This window comes from Akebia trifoliata, chromosome 13, assembly GCF_017979445.1.
Source record: "Akebia trifoliata isolate Shusen 1 chromosome 13, ASM1797944v1, whole genome shotgun sequence".
Taxonomy (NCBI): Eukaryota; Viridiplantae; Streptophyta; class Magnoliopsida; order Ranunculales; family Lardizabalaceae; genus Akebia; species Akebia trifoliata.
The window spans coordinates 9879723-9903138 of record NC_141387.1 but is presented as its reverse complement, the minus strand read 5'-3'; the positions used below and the strand labels follow the sequence as shown (position 1 = coordinate 9903138).

The 23416-nt window shown below is 30.7% G+C and overlaps 1 protein-coding gene across 2 annotated transcripts in view; it reads right to left on the bottom strand.

Moving 5' to 3' along the window:
- Positions 1-555: 555 nt before the first annotated feature.
- The window catches only part of LOC147387779 (multiprotein-bridging factor 1b-like), a 68863-nt gene continuing 46002 nt past the window's right edge, over positions 556-23416 (bottom strand). The window contains exons 2-5 of one of the 2 annotated variants that reach the window (XM_086421181.1): positions 3710-3855; positions 2293-2376; positions 1128-1210; positions 556-1040 (exon numbers count right to left, since the gene is read on the bottom strand). In XM_086421181.1, the coding sequence (XP_086277307.1) occupies positions 921-1040; positions 1128-1210; positions 2293-2376; positions 3710-3851 (429 nt within the window). In that variant the 5' untranslated portion in view covers positions 3852-3855 and the 3' untranslated portion in view covers positions 556-920. Of the gene's footprint in view, positions 1041-1127; positions 1211-2292; positions 2377-3709; positions 3973-23416 lie in introns of those variants that run through there. The other variant, XM_086421180.1, reaches the window with a different exon arrangement.

Below are 23416 nucleotides of genomic sequence, written 5' to 3'. Positions count from 1 at the left end.
CTGCTTCACACCCAAAAAGAAGCGAGCTACGTCTGAGCTAAGCTTGGAGATGGAAGTCTTCTTTCGTTTCTCGATGGTGAAGTAAGACCAAGCTCATGAGCTTATTATCCTAGGTCGGAACAAGTTGATAGGATCCCCTTTTTTACGTCCCCATGTCCCTCCCGTGTGGCGACATGGGGAAGAAGTGGACTCTAGAACTACTACCAATTTAATTCAGTTTCAGTATAGTATTGAGTTGGGTAATCAAACCGTATCAATTGTTTCATTGATCATTCTGCAAAGTGATTTTAAATAAAAATATCTCCATTTCAAAATTTTACTGGAAAAGTAACGTAAATGTGCCACAAGTTCCTCGGTTCCCCTCCTTGCTTTTGGTATTTATACAGGACCTAACCCTAACTCTAACCATGAATCAATAGGACAGTTATTGGTCTCTTTTTATGGGAACCCATTAGAGTTGAGTCTCTTGAACTAGACTGATAGAACAACCAACCAACCAATAGATTAAACGCGATGGGAAAACTGTAAGCATTGATGAGATGGATTTAAAATGGGTTTGTTTGGAACCTAAGTCCAATAGGTAGATAGTACCTATGTTGATTTATTTATTAATTTCATAATTTACACAAGCAGTTTATAACTAAAACATTCAAGTTTGAACATACTGTTGATGCAAAAGGGAGCAAACATCAACATAAAAAAGGATGAAACAAAAGAAGACAAACCACAGACAGACCTCTCAAATTCACTAGTAACAAACTGTTTACTTAACTTACTGTCTTAACAAACAACCAACATTGTAAGTTGTTCATGCACACCACCACCACTCTCTACTCAACTATCAACTAGACATAATAGCTTCTTCCTTCAACCACCATCCCATCCCTATTAGGGACTTGTTTGGTTTACGTGACCTAGTTTTATTTCTTTCCTCGAAGTTTCACACCAAGAACCCTCTCCAGTTTCGTAATTATCTGCTGATTTGGAATGGCCTTCCCGCATTCGTACTCTTGGATCACCTGAGGCTTCTCATTAATCAACTGCATAACATCAGATAGCGTTGTTAATTGCTGAGTCACCAACAAAACTTGATAACAAATAAGAGAGTTTCAGAGATGGAGAGATACTTGTGCAAGCTGAGACTGTGTCATCTTCTTGTCCATTCGAGCTTGCATGATGTTTTTCTTCAATTCGGTAGGTACCCGTTCATCTGAGTGTAAAATAGAATGATCAGAGACATGTGATATACTGTATACGTTTAGTTGTAGGCACTTCAAAATAAATGATCCAAGGAGGATAGATTATATTATTTAAAACAAATGGAATCAATGTAGCATTCTTCTTTCTTTTCTTTTCTTTTTTTTTGGACAGAAAAATGGCATAGAGACGCACAAATGTATGCCAGATCAACATGACCGATCCATATTTCAATTTATTATTTTAAGAGATGCTCCACTAAAACTCATGCAATCCAAATGAATCTTACTCAACCATTCGCCTTTTTTCCTTACTAGTGAAGAAAACCTCAAACCTCAATTCTCAACAGATTGAGGACGATGGTAGTACAAACAATGGTTATGATATTACCAGAGTTTGAAGTAAGAAAATAAAGTGGTTATATGAAGAAAGAATGATTTCATGTTGAAATGCTAACTATACAACTCTTCCCCGCCTTCTAGCTGCACTTGCAAACCATATATGTCTACATAAATGATAAGATAAATAAGATAAATATAGCTGCACCCTTCCTATAATAAGATAAATATAGCGAGCATTTGAATCCATGATTACATGGTTCAACAGGGATTTATTGTTTCAATCAGATAACATGCACACCATCATCAGTTGAATACAATCATTGTATAGCCATAATAAGTTCTCCAACAAGAACATCACTACATGAACCATATACCAAAATCACCACCAAATTACAGCTTTTGAAAGACCAAAAATAACCAAAAACAAACAGCATTCCTATTCTCAAGGATTATCATGGTATCAGTAAGCTCAAAATATGTATTGCAAGTAACTATAAAAAGCCCTACTGATATTGTGGTTTTCAATATGCTATGGTATGCAACAATTAGTTACTCTAAGTTGCTTTTGAAGCATTTATTAACACTTAAATACGATGTTTAACACATAGATGTACACATGGCTATCAGATATCACTAGAAATAGCAGACAAATAATTCAGCCATAGCAGAAACAATCATTTATTCCACATTTAATGCCCAATATATACAAGAAGGTAATTCATTGCAAGAGAATCAAACAATTATATATACTCACGAGCAAGATTTTCTGTTTCCTCATCAAGCTTCCTCGTGTTCAAAGAAGTGCTGCTAGAGGCAGCTTTGTTTGTCCCCGCAGTAGCTAAAGAGAGAATAAAAAATCATAAGCATTGGAGACATCAAACAAGATGCTTAAGAAAAGACACAACAACCATCAAAAAGCTCAAATTCAATAAAAATAAACTGAATTATAACATAGGGCCGCTTATACAGAGGAAACAACAAAGCCTTATCCCAAAGATTTTGGGTTTTCCTCACACTCTTTTAGGACCATCAACTTTAAAAGTTCTTCTAACTGCAATTGTAATCGTCCTTTAGTGAACAAATCCAAATCATCTCAGCAAAATTTTTTTCTCAACTTATCGCCTATTGGATCCACTCCTAAATTTTCCCAATCACATTCATTTATAACTTTGCCACACCTCATGACTCTACTTAAAAAAAAAAAAAAAAACTAGTTCAAAAAGCACTGCACATTTAAGATTTTATCTCACAAACTTTCATCAATTAAATAATTTAATTCTTATGTTGCAAGTATGGTCCTAGAGTTATGGATTTCAAAGAGAAGAGAAAGGAATCAGCCTTCTCTTCATTTCTCTTGTTTGGGGAAGTTAAGTGAGGAGAGAAGAGAAAGTTAATAGAGAGAAAATAGGAGAAAAAGTTATTCAATTTTGTTCTCCCCCAAATCAAAGAGATTTGGAGAGAAAGTGAGAAAATAGAACAATTACTTCCTATTCTATTGTTTTCTCTTCTTTTCTCTCCTATCTATCCAAACAGGGTGGAGAGAAAGTTGCTTTCTGTTCTCTTCTCTCAATCCAAACAGACTAAAGTTTCAATCTTTTTTTTTTTTTTCATCCAGTGAAGGAATGGAAAAAAAATTACTTCATTTGTACTAGAAAAAGTCGCGCATGAATTGTGATTGCGAGTACAAATTAATGATCAAGAATCCATCCAGAGGTCACAATCAAGAACCAAGATGAAAATCATCAAAAGATCAAAGATAAGCTTTAGTTTCCACAAAAATTGAAGTCGCGCATGAATTGTGACTGCGAGTACAAATTAATGATCAAGAATCCAGAAAATATAGATTCAGAGGTCACAATTAAGAATCAAGAAAATAATCATCAAAAGATCAAATATAAGCTTCAATTTCCACAAAAATTGAGGAAAAAAAATTGTGACCTAGTTTGACTACCAATCATCCGGATCGAACGATACTTTCGATCTTTAACAAAACAAAAAAAACAAAAAATCCAAAAATAAAAACATAACACCTGAACAATCCATCATCACAGATCAACTACAGAGTAATCGAAAACCAAATTAAGAAGAACTTGAAGAAGTTTAAGGAAAAAACAAAAAACAAAAGGAATCATAAACTACATCATCAAAACCCTAGAAAACGAGGAAAAAACCTTTTTTTAGGGTTTCGATCTCTGCTCCAGAACGACGAGCAGCGTTAACGGCTTTATCGTCTTTCTTAGCAGCAGAAGTGGGAGCCTTCTTGCGGATCACCACTGGTTCCCAATCCTGCGTCAATGGTCCAACTCCTGCCATTTCTGTCTGTCTCTCTCTCTCTCTCTCTCTCTCTCTCTCTTTATTTCTTGCTTTTCTTTGACAAACAAATCAGAGATTTCTATCCTTTTAGGGTTTCTCTGAGAAAATGAGAAAGCCTCTTTATATATACATAGAGATAGAGGGAGAGAGGAGTGATGGCCAAGAAATGAAAGAGATTTTGAGATTATTTTACTTGAAAGATGATGATGATGTTTAGACCGTTGGATGCTCCTTGACATATGTGTTCTATTGAATATAGGTGGGCCCATGGTTTTAGATAGGGTTGGCCAGGGGTCGGATAATATCATTCGTCCGACCAACTTATTTGGGTGTGGGTACAATTTTTTTTTAGAGTCGTGATAATATGACGCTCCCACCATAGAATCATAGATCATTTGCCTCGGGATACATAAAATTATAAATCTTCTTCTTGTGTATCTCAAGATAAATGATCTACGGTTCTGTGATAGGAGGCGTTCGTCAGAAGGGAGTGTTATATTATCACGGTTCATTTTTTTTATGACTCATGATTCAATATGATGTCCCATTCCTATAAAGTAAGTTAGGTGTCTATGTGACATGCTTTAGTTGGTGTTTAAACATCTTGGGCTGCTAATCAAGTTGTTCATGCAGTCTATGTGTTTATTTCCTAATCAAATTGTGCCACGTACACACTGTTCGTGTATGTAAAAGCGGGACACCGTATGGGATCTCAACTTTATTTTTATTTGATCAAGAATTATCGAAGAGAGATTTGTTGCTTTAAAATTTATGTGCTAAGTTGTTGAAGCAATGTCATGAGGTTATATGTATTGAAAAAGCAAGTAAATAAATTTTCCCCCAAAATTCTCTCTTCATTAACCAATCACTCCTGTTTTTTTTTTTTTTAGGGTCGGATTTCTTTTTATTCAGATATGGATATATATCCTATCTAATACGAATAACCATGTATCCAAATTTAATAGGATAAATTCATGTATAGTCTAAAATTAAGGCTCTTCCATCATCTTCACAATGAGATATATATATCTAACTCGAGATATTCACTTGAAATTTGGGTGTAAGTCGGATATGAATGTCCTTTAAAATTTTGGAAAAAAAAACGAATATGTACATCCTTAGCAAAAGTTGGTAATAAATTTGATACAAATATCTTAATATAGAGTTGGATAAGGATGTAGATATATGCTTCATCCGACCCACACCCACCCACTGCCAACCCTAGGTTCAAAAATGATTCGAGATCGAGATTGCCCGTGCAAACTATCACGATATCGATGAACCATACGAGACTAGAAGAACAATTTGATGTAGTACCACAACTCTGATTGCCATTGATTTATTTATTAGGCATAGAATTGGTTACATCAAGTAGGTATGTAACATGGATAATGGTTTTAATTTTAGATGTTAATAATATGAGTCATGCTACACTGACTGTGTTGGACACTACGTTCAACACAAAACTGACATGTTGGTACACATATAACTATATATTTATTTTCTTCAAGATAGAAATTAAAAATCAACGGTTGGACAAATCCAACTCATTGTGAACAGGGGCAGATTTAGAGTGAGGGTTGTTGGGGCACTTGCCCCCACAAGAATTTTCAAAGTCTATGAATTAGTGAGATCTTACAATAGATTTTAGCGGTGGATAAAATTTTTACCACTATTGCCCCCACAATTTTTTTTCCAATCTTAGTTACTCCCACAACTATTTTTTTTCACTCGTAGTTGTCCCCACAAAAATATTTCTACTCTTGGTTGCCCCCACATGGGCAAAATCTTGGTTCCACCCTTGATTGTGAACGCAGTGTCCAATGCAAGTAGTCCATCATTTTCCTAGCGAACAAACACACGAAATGAATGTGCTACGAGGGTAAACATTAGAGAATCCCTAGACTGTAAGTTTTGCGATTGCATTCAAAAGAGTTATAAAATATAAAAATAATATTTTATTTTATATTGAAAAGATTCTATTGTCAAGCTAACACCACCATGGTTTTTAAACTCGGTATCGCGTCTCGTCTCGTTCAGCTCCGATACCGAGTCGTCTCGGACGAGTTTTCAGATACGTTTGAGACGTCTCGTGAGATAACTCGAAAAATTGTACGTGAGATGTAAAACTCAATCAAAAAAATGACTTTGTGAGTTGGTCTCGTTCAGCTTTGATACCAAGTTAACTCGGGCGATACGTCTCGGTCTTGGATGAGTTTAAAAATCATGAACGCCACCCCAAGTCATATGTAAATCACCAAAAGATTAGTACACATTTGGGGTGGCGTTAGCAAAAGTTGGCATGGTAATAAAAGCTATCTTATATTGTTATTATAGCTAGATTGTTTCATATGAATTAGTAGACTTGTCCAATGATGAAGCTTTTATAATTAAAAAAGTTTATTTAATTTGGATTAGATCAGCAATACTTTCCTTTCTCTCATTATAAGTGTAGGGAAGATGCAAATTGCAAACAGTTCGACTTCAGGCCAAGTTGTAAAAGTCTAGGCCCAAGCCTACCCATCTATAAATGGGCTTGGATCAAGTCATGAGTTCAAGGGTCAAATTTGCATCCCTACTGATACATGGGTTTGCACTTGATTTGGAAAGAGTCGTGACAATTTGACTATCCCACGTGTCATACTCAATCGACTACCTGACATGACAAGTTTGGAAACCATAGATCTATGCTCCTCGGGATACACGGTCCCCTCGAGATACACATTTTTAGTGGGAAGTGCAGCCATGTATCCCAATGAGCGCAGATCTACGATTGCCAAACTTATCACGTCAGGATAGTCGATTGAGTTTGTCATGTGGAGTAGTCAGATTATCACCATTCTTTGGAAATTTTCGTATTCATTTAAGGTTAAAACTACCCTGATAATTCATTTAATTTTTTTTTTTTTAGATTTTAAATAGGTAGTCTAACATTACATTATATTTTTATCATTTTATATATAATGGACATTTTTATATAATAGTAATTGCAATGATGCTTTTCTAATTTAAACTTACTTACGATTCAAATTCGGATGTTAATGACTGATATCTGTCGGATTTTGAAAATATTTCCGATGCATTTTGTTCTAAAAAAGGATTAGCTCATTCTGAAACTTTTAACCCATGTAGGACAAAACACGTTGCCCATTAGTGCACTTGATGACCATTATAAGTGTGAAAAAAATCTTTTTGAGGTCAATAAACAAGAATGAAGTAAAATTATTCAAGAAATGGGGAAGAACTACAATATTTCCAAAGAAGTTTTCAATTAACACCTAAAGTAATCAGACAACATTTTATATGCATGTTTTATCTACTCTTCACCTTTTTGACTTGGCAAAAGTGTAGGTATTCTTGATAGGTTTGCATACAGAACTACTTGGAAAAAATCAAACAAGTTTAGATAAATGGTGAGAAAGAAAAATAAAAATTCAAGGAAAATTCTATGCCCCTACACCTTATTCTAGAATGCCTATAACTGAAAACATACAAGAGGCCTTTCTCGTAGTAAAACCAACTGAAAACATACTTTTTCACCACATTTAGATAGAAGATTTTGTAGTTGATCCATAGTGTGAGACAATTGTCATCTGTTAATTTCCCATCTCTTCCAGCTCGACCGTCTTCTTGGTAATATGCATCGAATCTTTATATGAAAAAATACAAAAAATAAAAGCTAAAATCAAATATGCTTGCAACAAAAAATTGCTAATTGAACGCATAATGCAAAAGAGAAAAGCTAAAATCAAAGATGTTTGCAACAAAAAATCACTAGTTGACATAATTCTTCCTAGAGAGAAAAAAAAAAAAAAGAAAAAAAAAAGAAGCAATTTTGGAATCATATAGGATGGGATACCAAAAGGTTTTGTGCTTTGTAAAAGTAATATATAAGCGAAAGTTTAAAACTATCTCCAATTGGAAATAGAGCAAGGTAACGTCGTTTGATTTGGTTTGGGCATGTTCAAATAAAGGACACATTGATTGAAGTAAATAAAATATGTCAAGACAAGAAAATAAGTGTTGTATATAAGTTAATAGTTCGTTTCTGTGGAGATTGGGGTAAACATCTTCTTTGAAATGTTTAGTTGCATGGATATAAGGACTTAAGATCACATGAACCAAATCACCATGGATGAAATTGCAGCAAAATATCATATTCTACCCAAATATAGAAGGGGGGGGGGGGGTTTAGATGCTCAAACTGACCCAAAGATACTGAAAATTTGATGAGCTTTGTTAAGTATAAGAGGTTAGATCAACTTGGATATTTTAACAATGATAATATTGTATCTGTGACACTATATCTTCAGTATGTAACAATGTCATTATGGTTAGACACTTAGACAACAAAAAAAAACCTACCAAGTCCACCATCCCTAGATTAATCCACCATGTAAATAAAAGCATGACCAAAAGCATAATCTACATAGAACATAGAACATAGAACCATAGGGAAAGATCAAGTGTGTGAGGTTTGAGAGCCTCCCAATCTCTAATGGGATCGATCTTGACATGTTGTTCCGAAAAAGCCTGTAATAACTCCAATCATTAAACCAATAGTAGAAAATCATTAACTCTAAAACCTATATAAAAAATTTCAAGCAATATCCAATGATTTAAACATTTAGAATCTTAAACATATTTAACAAAACATACCTCAATTTATAAAGGGGACTCTACTTAGCAAAAATAAAAATAAAGGGGACTTTGTTTTGAACTTCATATAAGCAAATTGGTTAATCTTTGAGTTTAATTTAGGTTCCCGCCTACCAAACTAGTTGCAAGGGAAAGCCACAAAAGATTAAAATGCAAAATCAACAGACCATGACATAATACTTCACTTGTTGGCCCTTGTAATGGACTCATGGCACACCATGACTGCCACCAAGTGTTGTAGAAATTACAGATAATGTTAATGACAAAGTCAAAAGTGTTTCACAATAGTGATAAAATATCCACAAGATAAGTAATATGATAAGACAATAGAAAACAACGTACTTGTAGACTTGCTACTCATAGGGCGGCCGGGGGGCGGGGCATAGTTTCATCCCTTACTACGCCTATGCTCAAACTTGAACCTTTAGCAAAGAAACCAAAGTATGAAAGCACAACCCATAGTGACACTAAAAATATTTGAATCTCGTATTTTGAGATCAATTTTATTGTAGAATAACATAAAAGTAAGGAAGAATAACTGGTGACTCGTTTGATGCACATTACAAATATAATAGTGAACAAGTAAAACTTTGGTAAGTAAAGGTTGATCCACAGGGATAGTGACCGATTCGATTCTTCTTTCAATTCAAAATCGACTTAGATTTAAGTAACCAAATTAAAATGGTCTTAGGAGAGATTACAACTAAGAAAGAGAATGGAAATACAAGTGTAAAGGTTAGAGGGGTCAAATTCACCCTTGCAAGTTATCTCAAAATCTTGATGATTCTATATTTATCTCAATCCATGCAATAGAGCTATTACTCGTGGATCAGAAGGTAAATCTATAAATTCCTAGTGTGAATCAAATGTATGTAAATCCTTCAATAAGATGAGATTATCGAATTTTAACCTAATGTTTGTAAATAAGTATGACTAAGCTTGATCTCATCTAAGCATGAATCCTCAGACTTAGAACACTAAATATGTTGTCCAATAATCCCAATCTTAAAAGGTTTCACAAGAGCATAATCTAGCAAAGGCAATAGAACTGATCAGACATAATTAAGATAAACTCGCTCCAGCTTCATTGACCTCTCTATGGAGAGTTTAGTCGATCATCATCACAAGGAATAAATTGCAATAAAATAAAATAGAGATAGCAGAGTGGAGAAGAGAATGGAAGTTTCTTTGTTGCTCTTTGATTCCAAAAATCAGGTTGAATCCCTTCACTTACACAACTTTGAAAACTTACTATGAACTAAACTTTTTTTACAAGAAGAAAGATAGAAGAAAGGGGAAAAGAGAGTTTTTCAGCTTTCACTCTACAAGAACTCTCTTTTTTACAAAATAGAAAATGAAAGACTAAAATTAGGAAGAAGGGAGAGAGGCACTTTCTTTTCAAACTACCCTTCAATTTATAGAATTTTCTTTTGGATTTTCAAATCATATCCACTCCAGTTACTGTGAGACAACTCCATCAATGCAAAGGCAATGCAACCGAAAAGTTTCAGCACAAATCTCAAAGATGTCCCCCCCTGGGATCATCGTGGCGCACCACGTCCCTACCTCAGCATGGTATAAGTGAAGAAATTTATTCTGAATTTTGGGCTTCTGATCCAACTTGGCTTAAGTATTGCGGTGTTGGCTTTACTTTTTCCATTTGTCTTCGAATATTCGCCTTTTTACCTGCCACCAATAGAAATTTTTTAGTTGTCAATAATTTTTGAAATTTTTAGATGATTTGTTTTTATTTGGGAAAAATAACAATCAAGTGGGGATAAACTCTCTGTAATTATAATCTTAGAAATGACTTTCTGGAACCTGATCATTTACTCCCTAACTTTGGATGTCATAAATTATGGTTTCGACAACCCAAAAATTGCCACCAAATAGCAATACTTATGTTTAATGAACTATAGACCAAAAGTGAACATTCTAAATCTATTTTCTGGTAGATGCTACAAATCGACAGCAACCAATAAAGACAAAATAGAAATCTTGTATATGTCCATGGCTTAAACTATCTTATTGTTTTCATAATATATCGGTTGATACGTATTGTTATTTGAACATTCTGATATAGAACATATTTGGAATTGAAGTTAAGATGATATAAAACATGCCTAGAAACAATTACTATTTCTAGGGGAACCCTAAAATGGTCATCTCCACGTTTGATGAATATCGAGATGCCCTTTATTTTCAAACTGATGACGTGCCCCTTGACCTTGATCTTCCCTAAACTTCATAAGATGCAGAACCTTATATGGCAAAAAAACTTGGAATATAAAGTTGAAGGACCAGTTTCAATTATTCTTTCCAACTATCACCGAGAAAGTCAGTTGGAATCACATCATTTTACATGTTACCCAAAATTCCCTTCAACGTCTCCTCAAACTTCTCACCAAACAAACAAAACAAATAAATAAAGGAGCAATCCTGTGACTGCAACACAATGGATGTAGTCTCTTAGTTGAAGATGCCGAGCTTTCTGAACCTCTCGAAAGAACTTGAAATAGTAAATTTAAATGGTAACCAAGTTGGTTAAAATATAATTGTCAACAAAACCTTTTATTTGATCCTTTGAAATGTTCATTACTGTATCAGTATGAAACTCTAAAGCCATGAAGGTACTTTTATGCCACTCGACTATTTTATCTGACCATTTAGTTATTTATACAAACATCTCGTGTTATTTAAGTTGTAGAGATTTCTTATGAACACTTTCGATGTAACTAACTTTGGAACTTGGGAAGAATATCTAATCATGTCATTTTCTATTTTTTTGTTCTAAAATCCAATTTAGCTATTCTAGATTTAGATCAACCCAATTTGGTAAATCCATTAATATTCTCATGGGTCTTTTGAGTGTGGGATTTTTCTCTTATTTTAGTTCATCTAGTTTCAAATTCCAAATAGGTCCAGATTGTTGAATTGAATTGAAAAGATGTGATCGTGATAGTGTTTGTAGTCTCAAAAGGACAACGATAATGATAATGAAATGGGAGGATTGGGTATTATCAATGAGAAAGTCATCCATATGAAGAGATGATTGTTGGTATTTTACATGATTTTGGGATTAGTGGCCTAGAAGAGAAATAAAAACTTGACAAATGTGGCATAGTTAATATTTGTCGTAGATGTTCTTTGTCATGAGTCTTTTGAATTTGGGATTCTTCTCTTATTTTAATTCATTTAATTTCAAATTTCAGATGGGTCCAAATGGTTGAATTGAATTGAAAAGACATGATCGTGATAGCATTCTTAACCTCATAGGGACAATGACAATGATTATGAAATGGGAAGATTGGGTATTATCAATGAGAAGGTTATCCATATGAAGAGATGATTGTAGGTATTTTACATGATTTTGAGACTAGTGGCCTACAAAGAGAAATAAAAACTGAGCAATGTGGCATAGGTAATATTTGTGGTAGATGTTCTTTGTCAATTTTGGAATGATTGAGAAGCATCATTCATCATTTTTATGTGGTCTGTTGATGCCATTCTATATACGAATACCACTCGATTATTGGAAAATGAGTAAGATTGACAACTAAAACTACTACATATGAAGAAAATACATTAATTAGTTCACCCAGTCAACATCATGTCTACATGTGAATCGTACATCAACAAAACATGAAGTAAATAAATTCGTGATGTTTAGTGAGGGTGCACGAGTCTTTTTTGACCTAATGTTCAATGGCATGAACTTCTTCTTCTTGTATGCTTCTCTCAATGCAACCTTTTGCTTTTAAGAGATAATAGTAAAGATGCATGCAATTAACAGTCAAACCATCTTATTGAAATCATTGTAGAAAATATAACAATTTATCTTAAAAAATACAATAAACAAAAAAAAATGTACATAAAAATCCAATCTTAGTGATTCAAAAGAAAAATACCCACATCTTTAAGAGCTTGTCGAGTACACCTCCAATGGCCTTAGCAACTCAGAGCAACACAAGATTGGCCTTGAGCTCATTGAACTGCTTCAGAAACTCAGTCTTAGAATTGGTTCAGAGTTCATGGAACTTGATCATTGCTGCAAAGAAAATAAAATTTAATAGAGCATGTAAATGATGATGTGAACCCTAAATATAAAACAGTAAAACCTAAATCAACACCTGTTATCCTCTCAAATTTTTTTTTTTTAATTCTTGTTTGATATCAATGAATTTTTTAAGCTTTTAGAAAGAAATTGAAAAAAAAAAAAAATCATTGTCATCTTTTAAAATTTAACATTATCATTGAATTTTTTTTATCAACTTCACAAACAATTGACTTGCATCTAGTACTAAAATGACTATAGAAGAAAAAAAAAAAAAAAAAGGAATTTTTTAACCTAAATCGAAACCAATCGAACTGAAAAGAAAAGTTAGATGAAAATAATGTAGATTCTAGAAATTTGTCGTACTCTTGCTCGGTCCAATACTCTTTGGATTTTATGATTGTGTCTTTTTGAGTCTTCTTCATTGGATTGTTGTTATAACTCCAACAATCTAGTACGTTGATTTTTTCCAAGAAAGAGATCAATAATACCTTAATGGAGAAGAAGAGAATGTGAGATGGAGAGAGGGTGGGAGTTAGGGAGCGAGAATGCGACAGAGGAAGATATGGAGATCAACAAAACACTAATGGAAATGAAGAATGAGATAGAAGAAGAGAGAGTCAAAGAGTTATGGTTCCCCATGAAAAAGTGGTGTGCAAAATGCTTTGAGATTGCCAACATTTCCAAAAAAAAAAGGTCTTTATTGACTTTTCATTGCAGATATTTTTACAAAACCTCCCTTATTGTCATCTATCACAAGCATTTTTACAAATCGTCGATAATTTGTTGCCTTCCATTTTCATCATTTTTGTAATTTGATGACATGTACGTGACTCATACAAATTCGTTCTTTAAAAAACACACAGAAATATGTGTGATAAAGTTAAAATAAAATATAAAATAGTAAAATAACAATAGAATATTTAAGCAAAAGGGATCATAGTTTGTATGACATGATGTTATATGGCATACAATTGAGCGCATTCTTTATGTGTGCATATGAGTCCCGTGAGAGACATAATTGAACTCAATGGAGGCAAAATCAAATACCTAAAGGGTTTCACCTTAAAGTCTTAGTCTACTCATTAAAAGTTTTAAAGCTTATTTTAGTTTCTTAAATGGGGATATGAGACTAAAATATCCACAATAAAAAAATAAAATAAAAATGAAATTAAGTTCATTACAAATGAGTATTTTTTTAATTAAACTTGCAATCATTCTATAATTTAAAGATACAATCAAATATTTAGATCACAAATTCACAAATCAAATGCATGAGATTATTCAATAGATAATTCTGGGATCTCATACATTCCCATTGACCATGGAATAAATCAATAAAAATAGTTAAAATACAATAATCCCCATATAAAAGAAAATAATAATAAGATCAATGGCTTCATTAAATTTTTTATACGCAATCAAATGTATTTTTTAGACTTTAACTTTACTTGATGTAAATATATTGATTTACTAGATGTTTAGAAAATTTAATAAAATATATTAAATTGTCTATTTTATAATATAATCGAGGCAATACACTATTTTTTTTATCAATGGGCAATAAACTATTAAATAAAGGTAATTATTGTTATAAAATCATTTTTTTATAACTAAAATCTTTATGTCATAATATAATATAACTATGATTATATTATATTGTTATTTTACTATTTATCTCTTATTTAATTCATTCAATCTTTACATGTTAGATCATTAAAACTTGTATCGATTTATTATTTACATCCATTATATAAATTTACATTTTTTTTTACTAGGATTCATATATTATTTACATATTGTTTTAATTGAATTAGATTCAAAATTTTAATGAATTTTATTGTAAAATATTTTTTGTTGGTAAATAAATGTTTGGCTATTATCATTGCAATAATTTTTATTTTTTTATCATCTATTAGTATAGTTAGAATCATCATAATGTCAAGTCCTATTGTGTGTGGCTCAAGGTTGCGACAACTCACCTTTTGAACCTTACTTATTGTTTGACTTCAACATCAAACACTAAAGATTTCATATGGATAATTGATCTATCAATTTGATAGTTTGATTTTTTTAATAAGTATAAAATCTGAAAGTTATTTTTCTTTTTAAGATTTGATTATATATTTGTTTAGTGATTATGTGTTCTTTATTTTACAGACCCTTAGTTTTTGAAAATATTTTATTTTCATATAATTGCTAAATTATTACAAATGATTCATATATTTTTATTTTTAAGTAGAAAAATGGAATAAAGATATTTTAATAGTGAAATTCCCTTAATAATCAACTAGTAATGAGTAATTGGAAATCATTGTCAAATTAATATTTTATGATTCTTTTGGTAAATCTAGTTGTGTAAATGTCTTATTTTTGTTGTGTTACACAGAGCTGTGAGGGTAAAGGGGGCAATGCTCCTTCCTAGGGTTACAGGACGGAGCACTCGATTCTGGTTTTTTAAGGCGTATGAAAATGATAATCATGTAATATTTTCTTAAGGATTTTCTATTTTATGGGATTTTTGTTTTGAGGAGTTTTACATGTTTTGATGACTTTCAATTATATAAATAGAGATCTCTAGAGCTATAAAACTAATAAGAAAATAGTTATTGTTCTTATTATGTTCCGTTGACATAGGCACATTATCGAACCACGTAAATCCTTGTGTTTTGTGCAATTGTGTTATCTTTTCTATTTCAATTTTTTCATAGATCAAGTGCATGAAGGATTAATTTAGAAAAAATGTTTGAAAGCAAATGTTGGATCATTTCAATGGGAAATTTGAACCTTATTATAATAGGAAAGTTTTGAAAAATCTTAACAAGCAATTAAAAAAATACCTAGATTACTATATAAAATTTACTGAATTAGACTGAGTTTGATTGAGATGATGCAAAAGAAACAATGACAATAAATAATGATGCTTGGGATGATTATATCAAGGTGTACATTTATATACTTAAAGTACAAAAATTTCATACAATATTTTATACCATGTAAATAGTTAATATGTAAGCACACCCGGATAAGAGATCTTGTAGAATTAAGAGTGTGGCTTGCTAGTATGAGTTGTGCATAATATTTATTGATAGTAGTGCTATTGAAAAGTAGTCAAGTAGTCGGTTAGCCCAGGATATGAATATTAATAATGATGAAAATTTGGGATACGAGTAATCTTCGAATCCAATTCATGATAATGAAGACCCGATTAATAATATATAAGAGAATATGTATTTGGATGAGGATATTATCCATTGAATCAACACAAAAAAATGCCAGTCAACAATACCATCAAGTTTAAGTGCAATAAAGAAATCACGAAAGAATTTTAAAAAGAATACGATAATTTCTATTAATGAGATGGTTGATGTTGATATTTCACCAACGAATTAAAAAAGAAAAAAGAAAAATTCTTCATCAAAATGATAAGTAGTTACTAAACCTTTTTTATCGGTAACTTAGAGCTATGAAATACCTTATTTTTTTTATTAATAATTGTTGATTGATTATAATATTTGAAATTTATTAATTATTTATTATCAAGAATAATTTTTTAACTTTAAGGAAGATCAACATAATCTGATGTAATTATAACCTCCATTGAAGACAATTCATTCTTCACTAAATAATCAGTTGTTTGATTTGTTTCGCGCTACGAGAACTCCATTCTTAACTTCACAAACTTCTTCCTCAAATCAATAATTCTTCTTAGTAAGGTGACATACTTTCACGAAACCTCCACTTCACCTTTAATACAACTTTTTTGCATAAAGAGAATCTACCGAACTTAATGACATTTGAAAATCTTCTTTGATGGTCAAGAATCAAACTTTCATAAATTGCTTCTAATTCAATCATAGTTATATAATGATATCTTGACATATCCTTACCTACAATGATAAGATTACCATTGCATTCTCATGCGACAAACCCAAAATCTCGTCCATCTATTGTCAATGACCCCCTTCGTATTTATCTTAATGAAACCTTCTTTAGAAGAACCTATTGAATGACATGGACTAATTTTCTCTTGATGAGTCCCTTGCATCCCCATTTTTTAAGTGGTGCTGTTGTTTTAGGAATCGATAGCTCCTCACTTTTAGCACTATCAAAGATTTCATAAATGTTCAATCTAATTTGTTATAGCACAAGGTTTATAGTTGTTTTCTTCTCATCATGCAGTCTTTTATTCCCTTTCCTCAAAATATGGTAAATCGTAGTACAAAATGCTAATAAGACAATTTCTCTCGATAGCTTATTGTGCAATCAAATTGAATATGTAAATTCTATTTTTTTTTTTAAATTTTTTGAGAATTTAGAAGATGATAAAAAAATATTTTCTTTTTACAGAATTGAGAGTTGAAAGGATAAAGGAGTGGTTGTAGTGAATGTTTCATAAAATAATTGAATGAATGTGTTGGACAAAATATTTTTTAATAATCCACATTAGAATGTGTTTATTACTCTATGAATCTATATATGCATTATATTTATAATTTTTATTTATTATATTTATATATTACTATTATTTTAAAGTAAATAAATAATATTTAACTATTTTTTTGATGAAAAATTAATGTCTAGTTATTTATTTGGATGTTGTTTTTTTATTTTATTTTTTTGAAACATATGAAGTTGATAAAAAAGATCGTCAACTATCATGATTGTATTTAATAATGAAGATGTTTAATATTAAGTACAAGTGTTATTATAAACTTATATGTTTGTTATTATCAAAATTACATGGTGAAAATATCTTGTCGTGATTCAACATTTACTAGTGCATATAAATAAACAACTTGATGGTCATGATATATATTACCAACAAATTTTTGTATAAAGAAATATATATTTTTAAAGTTATATAATCTATTACTTATATAAAAAGATGATTGATTCGTACGACTTTTTCACTTATAAAAAATATCCTTATTTTAATGTAAATACCTTTTATATCTTAAAAATTTGATCGTCTACCTTTCTCTGCTCTACAAACTCTACTCATTATATTTTTCACCTCTTCAACTCCTTGTTTTGCCTAGTTGTTTGTTTTAATCGAAGTATCATCCTCAAATATAAAGAAACGTCATTTAGGATTCCATAACTTAATCATTCATAACTCAAACTCTACTACGAAGCATTAGTCGTGATCCATCATCTCCATCCCCATGTAGAAAAATCTTGATTTTCCTATCTTTTTCCAATACATCGTGAGGTCTCTAAGAAGTATATTTTCTACTTTTTAATGACGAGAATATTTACAAAAACAATGCTCCAAAGGGCTCTTTGAATTCGACATGCGATAAATCCCTGGTTCACATGCTATGAGCATTGGATTCCTCTACTCTTTAATTTGAAAATCACTCGTAGGCATTGTTAGTAGAAAATCACTTCGCACACTTACTTAGTAAGACTATATATGCATCTCTCTATCCTTAGGTTTAAAGTTCTTTTACTTAGGAAAAAAAATTCAGTGTTCTTATGATTTTTAAAAATCTAAAAAAAATGAATGCTCTCTCTCTCTCTCCCAAGAGTTCTATTTTCTAATTTCGCTGGATAGAATTCTCTGATTATGTTTTATTGAAATTCAATGTCATCTGATTTAGGGCACAAGAATGTTCAAATTCGAAGCTCATTTTTTATGGGAAAAAGTAAATGTTAGAAAAAACCTATGATCCGAAGGATAAATCAAACAAGAACGCAAGAATCTCACATGACACAAGATATATGTGGTTCAGTCAAAGCATCGACCTATGTCCACGGGCGAAAACGACGATTTCACTATATTAACTAAAGAAGAACTAGGTTACAATTTCTCTCTGTCTCTCGTATATCTCTCACAACCCTTTCGGGTTTCATCTCTTACCCTTTATATATTTAGGGTTACAAAAAGTTTAAATGGGTTGGATCCAAAATTAAACCAAATGGGCCCATCACATTACCAATTAAATGTGTCATGCGGGTCATTAACGGATCAGCAAAAGATCCGATTTGAATCTATGACAATCCCATATACAAGAATAGAATACATAACCCAACAGTAAAGTTGCTTATAATCTATTTAATTTATATTTATGCTTGCAATAGTACGTGGGTGGCATTAATTCATTACCAATTGTGTTACTTAATTTCGTTTAGATTCTATAATTGATTCAAACACCTTTTACTTAAAATTGAGGAAAAAATTATTCTTTCATTGCCTGAATCTTTTAGGTTATCCTTCTTTAGGCTTTAACCTAACCTTATAAAATGAAAATTTTCAATTTCAATAAATTTGTTCTCTTTATTTTTTATATCATTTTTAGTAAGTTTAAGATCGTTAAATTGTAAGAATCTCAATTACTCGAAGTTTAAAGTTAAAATATTTATTAGTGTTTGATAATTCTATAGAAATTAATTAGTTTTTTTATTATTATTTTTAATTTACTTATTTTCATCCCTTGATTATTTTCCTTGTTCCCTTAGTTTCTTCATACACCAAAAATAGAAAATATTAAATATCGAAATAAATTTTATTTTTTTTATTCAAATGATGTTATGATATTGCAAAGAACTATTTTTGATTCGATCTTGAAAGTTTTTTTTTATATTCAATTTTACATTATCCTAAGGATTGTATATTTTTGTTAAGTGTTGGATTTTTATTTTTTTCAACACTGCATGAGTAGATACGCACAACACTTAGTATCCATTGTTTACGACTAAGACTATTGAGGTATATAATCTCATTTGATCTCTTAACTTTCGCCTCTCAATGTCAGAGCAGTTCAAGGCACCTTGGAACCATCAAACCCAAGACTTGCCAAATTCATAACCGACAAAGGGAGGTTCAACTAATAAAATAGGAATGTAAGGATCCTCCCTCACTGCACGAGGATACAACAGCTTAAGCTCAAAGAAAAGGCTATTCATGAGGTGTTGGCCCGAATGAGGGACCTGCGAGTCTCTAAACAGCGTTGTTCTATTCTTATATATTATCTTTGTTAGATTTATTAATATGATTCATCATTTTTACATCATAAATTCGTTCTTTTTTAGTTAAATGTAGATTTTTTGCTCTTTATTTCATAATTTTGAAAGAAGATATGATCTAGACTTTACTTAATAAATTCTTGAAGATTTTGTAAGAAATCTATTATACAATGAAATATATAAAAATACAAAACTTAAAAATCCTTTAACAACAAATTGATGTTTGAATGAAATTTCAATTTTACATTCATAGGCAACCTGTCTAGATCGTGATAAGAGAATCTTAAACATATATTGTAAATTACATTGAAATATTTAAATTTGGTAATTTTGTATAAATAATTATTTTCTCAGTTAGATTTCTTGACATTCTAATAGCATACTAATTTAGATTTAAAGTTTGAATTGATATTCTATTCATAGAGTGTGAAAATTAAAATAAATTTTCATATAGTTCAAAATCATTCTTTTGGATTTTCACCAAACAAAATAAAATGAATCATTAGCATATTACAAAACACATCATATAAAGACATGCTCTACACATTTTAATAAATATTAGAGATACCACCGTATTTTCAAACTTATGAGAAAATATGAGCAATTTTATTCAGTTCAAAGTATTTTTTTTTTCTTTTTTTAACATTTAATTTATGTGTTGTAATTTATTATGCACCACATTGTGATGTGCATTAGAATTCATACTTTTTTAACTACAATGTTCCATCTTAGAGATGTGTGTTTCAACTATATTATGACTAATTTATCTTTTCCATATTTAATGTTGAATTTATTATGTTTCAGGTTAATTATAAATTACATATTTTATAATTGCCAAATATATTTACAAAAATATATTATAAAAATATGTTAGTTATAAGAACTTCTTCAACCAGTAACTTTATAATAATCACACTAAAGTGATGTATTTATTACAATTTGTCTAATTATTTTTCAAGATGTTATTTGACAATGTCAAATTGCTAGAGTTGATGCAACTTTTGACACATTCAAAGTTGACAATGCATTTTCAATGAATAGAATGCATGAGGTAATTCCATTTTTTTATGAGTTAATTCTTTAAGCTTAGTGAGAGAACTATTGTGTCATAATTTTACCAGCATCATCAACTATACATTATCCCAATATTTCGGGTTAACAATATAAATCATGTCTCCATTCAATTATATCTTGAACCAATAAGTTAAAATCAACGATTCAAATCCACTTAAGGGGTTTAACATCACATTTCCAGACATGATCAAATGATCATCTAAGGTATTTCATAATGTGAAGACAACTTTACCATCTTATATGGATTTAGACGCAATCCAAAAAAGAATCTTATAGTGAAAAAGTAAAGGATTTTTCTATTTATATCCATGAGTTGTAATGGCTAAAAATCACCATCAGAAATTAAGTTGATAAGACAATCTATATCAATTCATTGCCGAGTATTCCATGTCTAATTTGTCATTCTTGTATTGTTTCTTAATTTTTCCAATCTGAACTTCATTTGTTAATCTTTTGGATAGGATTAGAAATCATATATACATTGTCAAATAGTCACACTAAAACACCAATAAGCAAAATTTAAATTAAAAATTCTAACCTATTTATTTAGTGGTCCCCTTTACCAACTAACGAAATTTCTTTGTGTTTAAGTTTATGAACAAATTATATTTAATTCATTTTATTTAATCTTTTGATTTGTGTTAGGAGAATTTTTGCATTACATTTATCATCAGTTTTGCATACCTTATTCTTATATTTGATCTTTTTTTTTTTTTGTTGATGGAACAAACTCTCTTATACTAATTCCTTTATTATAAGAATGCACTTTGCGACTCTTCCAAATTTGTGATTGTTGTGTTGTTAATTTTTTCAAGTGTTTTCTCCTTATATACTTGACATGTTCATGTCTATACAACAAATTTCTTATTTTCTTTTTATTATTAAATTTCTTTTTATAAATTTATGTTGTTCAGTTATTTATGTTGGAGGAAGAATTGTACATCTTTGCTTGAAGAAAATGGGACAATTAAAAGGAATGATGTTTACTAAAACTATATGTTCCTTTTACAATCACATGTGGTGGTTGCTTTTCAAACTTGTAGTGCTCTCTCTACAATCCTAAGGTAATGTTTTTATGTGATTATTGTTAAAAAGACTTGTTATCTTTTATCAATAATTGGGGCAATATTGATTGGTAAATAATCATTGAAGAAATTATTATACTCAATCTTCTATCTTAATAACATGAATTATATATATAAAAAAATATATTAGCTTCTATATGTGTATACCATTCTAATTTTGTTATTTGGTGTATATGACAATTCGTAATCTTATGTAACAAAGTTGAACTAATATCATTCGATTTTCTATAGTCGGTGTGCCATCTTACTTTGTTGGCTTGGCTTCTAGAAAAATTATCAACTTCCTCATGACCTGATCTTTCATATATTTTTATGCGAAACTAATAACAAGGATTTTATAGTCTCTACCTATAGGGAAATTTTTTTTGGAGTCAATGGTATAGAATTAAATTAAATCCATTTACATTTATAGTGATGGCTGGGAATGATTATGCTCGCTAAATACCTTTCTAGTGACACGCAATGACAGTCTCTATGACCGTCGCTACAACTTTCAACAATGATTTTTAAGGCCTATAGTAATAGTTACAACCGTCGTTATGGATATTTTTTTCTTCTATTATTTTTTTCTTGAATTTTTTCTCCTCTTAGTGACAAGTCGGAGGAGAATTTGACTTACATCTTATAATATCATTCATGACCAAGTTTTTATTTCTCCTTTTTTAGTAACAAAAATAGTAAGTTGACTCTGATATCAAAGATTCCCTTGATAGATTATTATACTCTCATGTTATAATTATCAATTGTTTAAATTAAAAAATCTCTTAAATTTCCTATTTGAGATTACTTAAGTGATGGTTCAAAGGCATTGATGCCTCTGATTGTGATTTTCATAGTGGCCAGTCACTAGGAGCTGTAAATGAAATAATCAACATAAATGCAAAAGCTACAATATTTGGGATTAAAAATTCGATCCAATGTTCAAGATCCCAGTCCTTTGATAGAAAATCTAGAGTTACTAAAGAGTTACATTCTTGTATGTCCCTTAACTATTTTGACCTATATTATGAAGTTATCTTGTGAAATACGAATAAGAACTCTTGATACATAGAACTGAAGGTTTCCACTATAGATGGTCCTTATTGCAATGTCACCGATTGAATGACACCTTCCATACCTAAAGAAAAATATGTAATCTACATACAACCACACATTTTAGCAAATCAGACACCTTGACATGGAGACATGGCTGATCTAAAATCATTTAGATGGATTTGCTTACTTTTATTATTATGCAATTCTAAGGAACAAATTTAACCTCTATGTCTTTTGAATCAAATAAAATTATTTTTAAATAGAAATAATTTCACCTAACTACTAAAGATAGTGACATGCACTATCAAGTTACAATGTTAAATGAAAAATCTTGACCATGAATTCGTATGAAGCGATTCTTCATTTAAATCCAATCATGTTCCTATTATTAATGTCTTGCATGAAAGTAGGCAGGATAAAAACATATGAAATATGTGATTCTTAAATATTAAGAGTCTTATTTATTTCTTTTAAATTAATAAAATTTAAAAATAAAAAAACTTATTATCACGTGCAACCCACAAACACTATACAAGTATTCTAAAATTAAAAAATTTACTTCATCATATTAATGAAGTAAAGATAGATGAGTAATTGACAATATTTGTTTGTAGTTAATCACAATCAATATTATTGAATACTTCAAAAGAGATTTCAACATTTAGGTAAAAATTAAGTCAATGTAT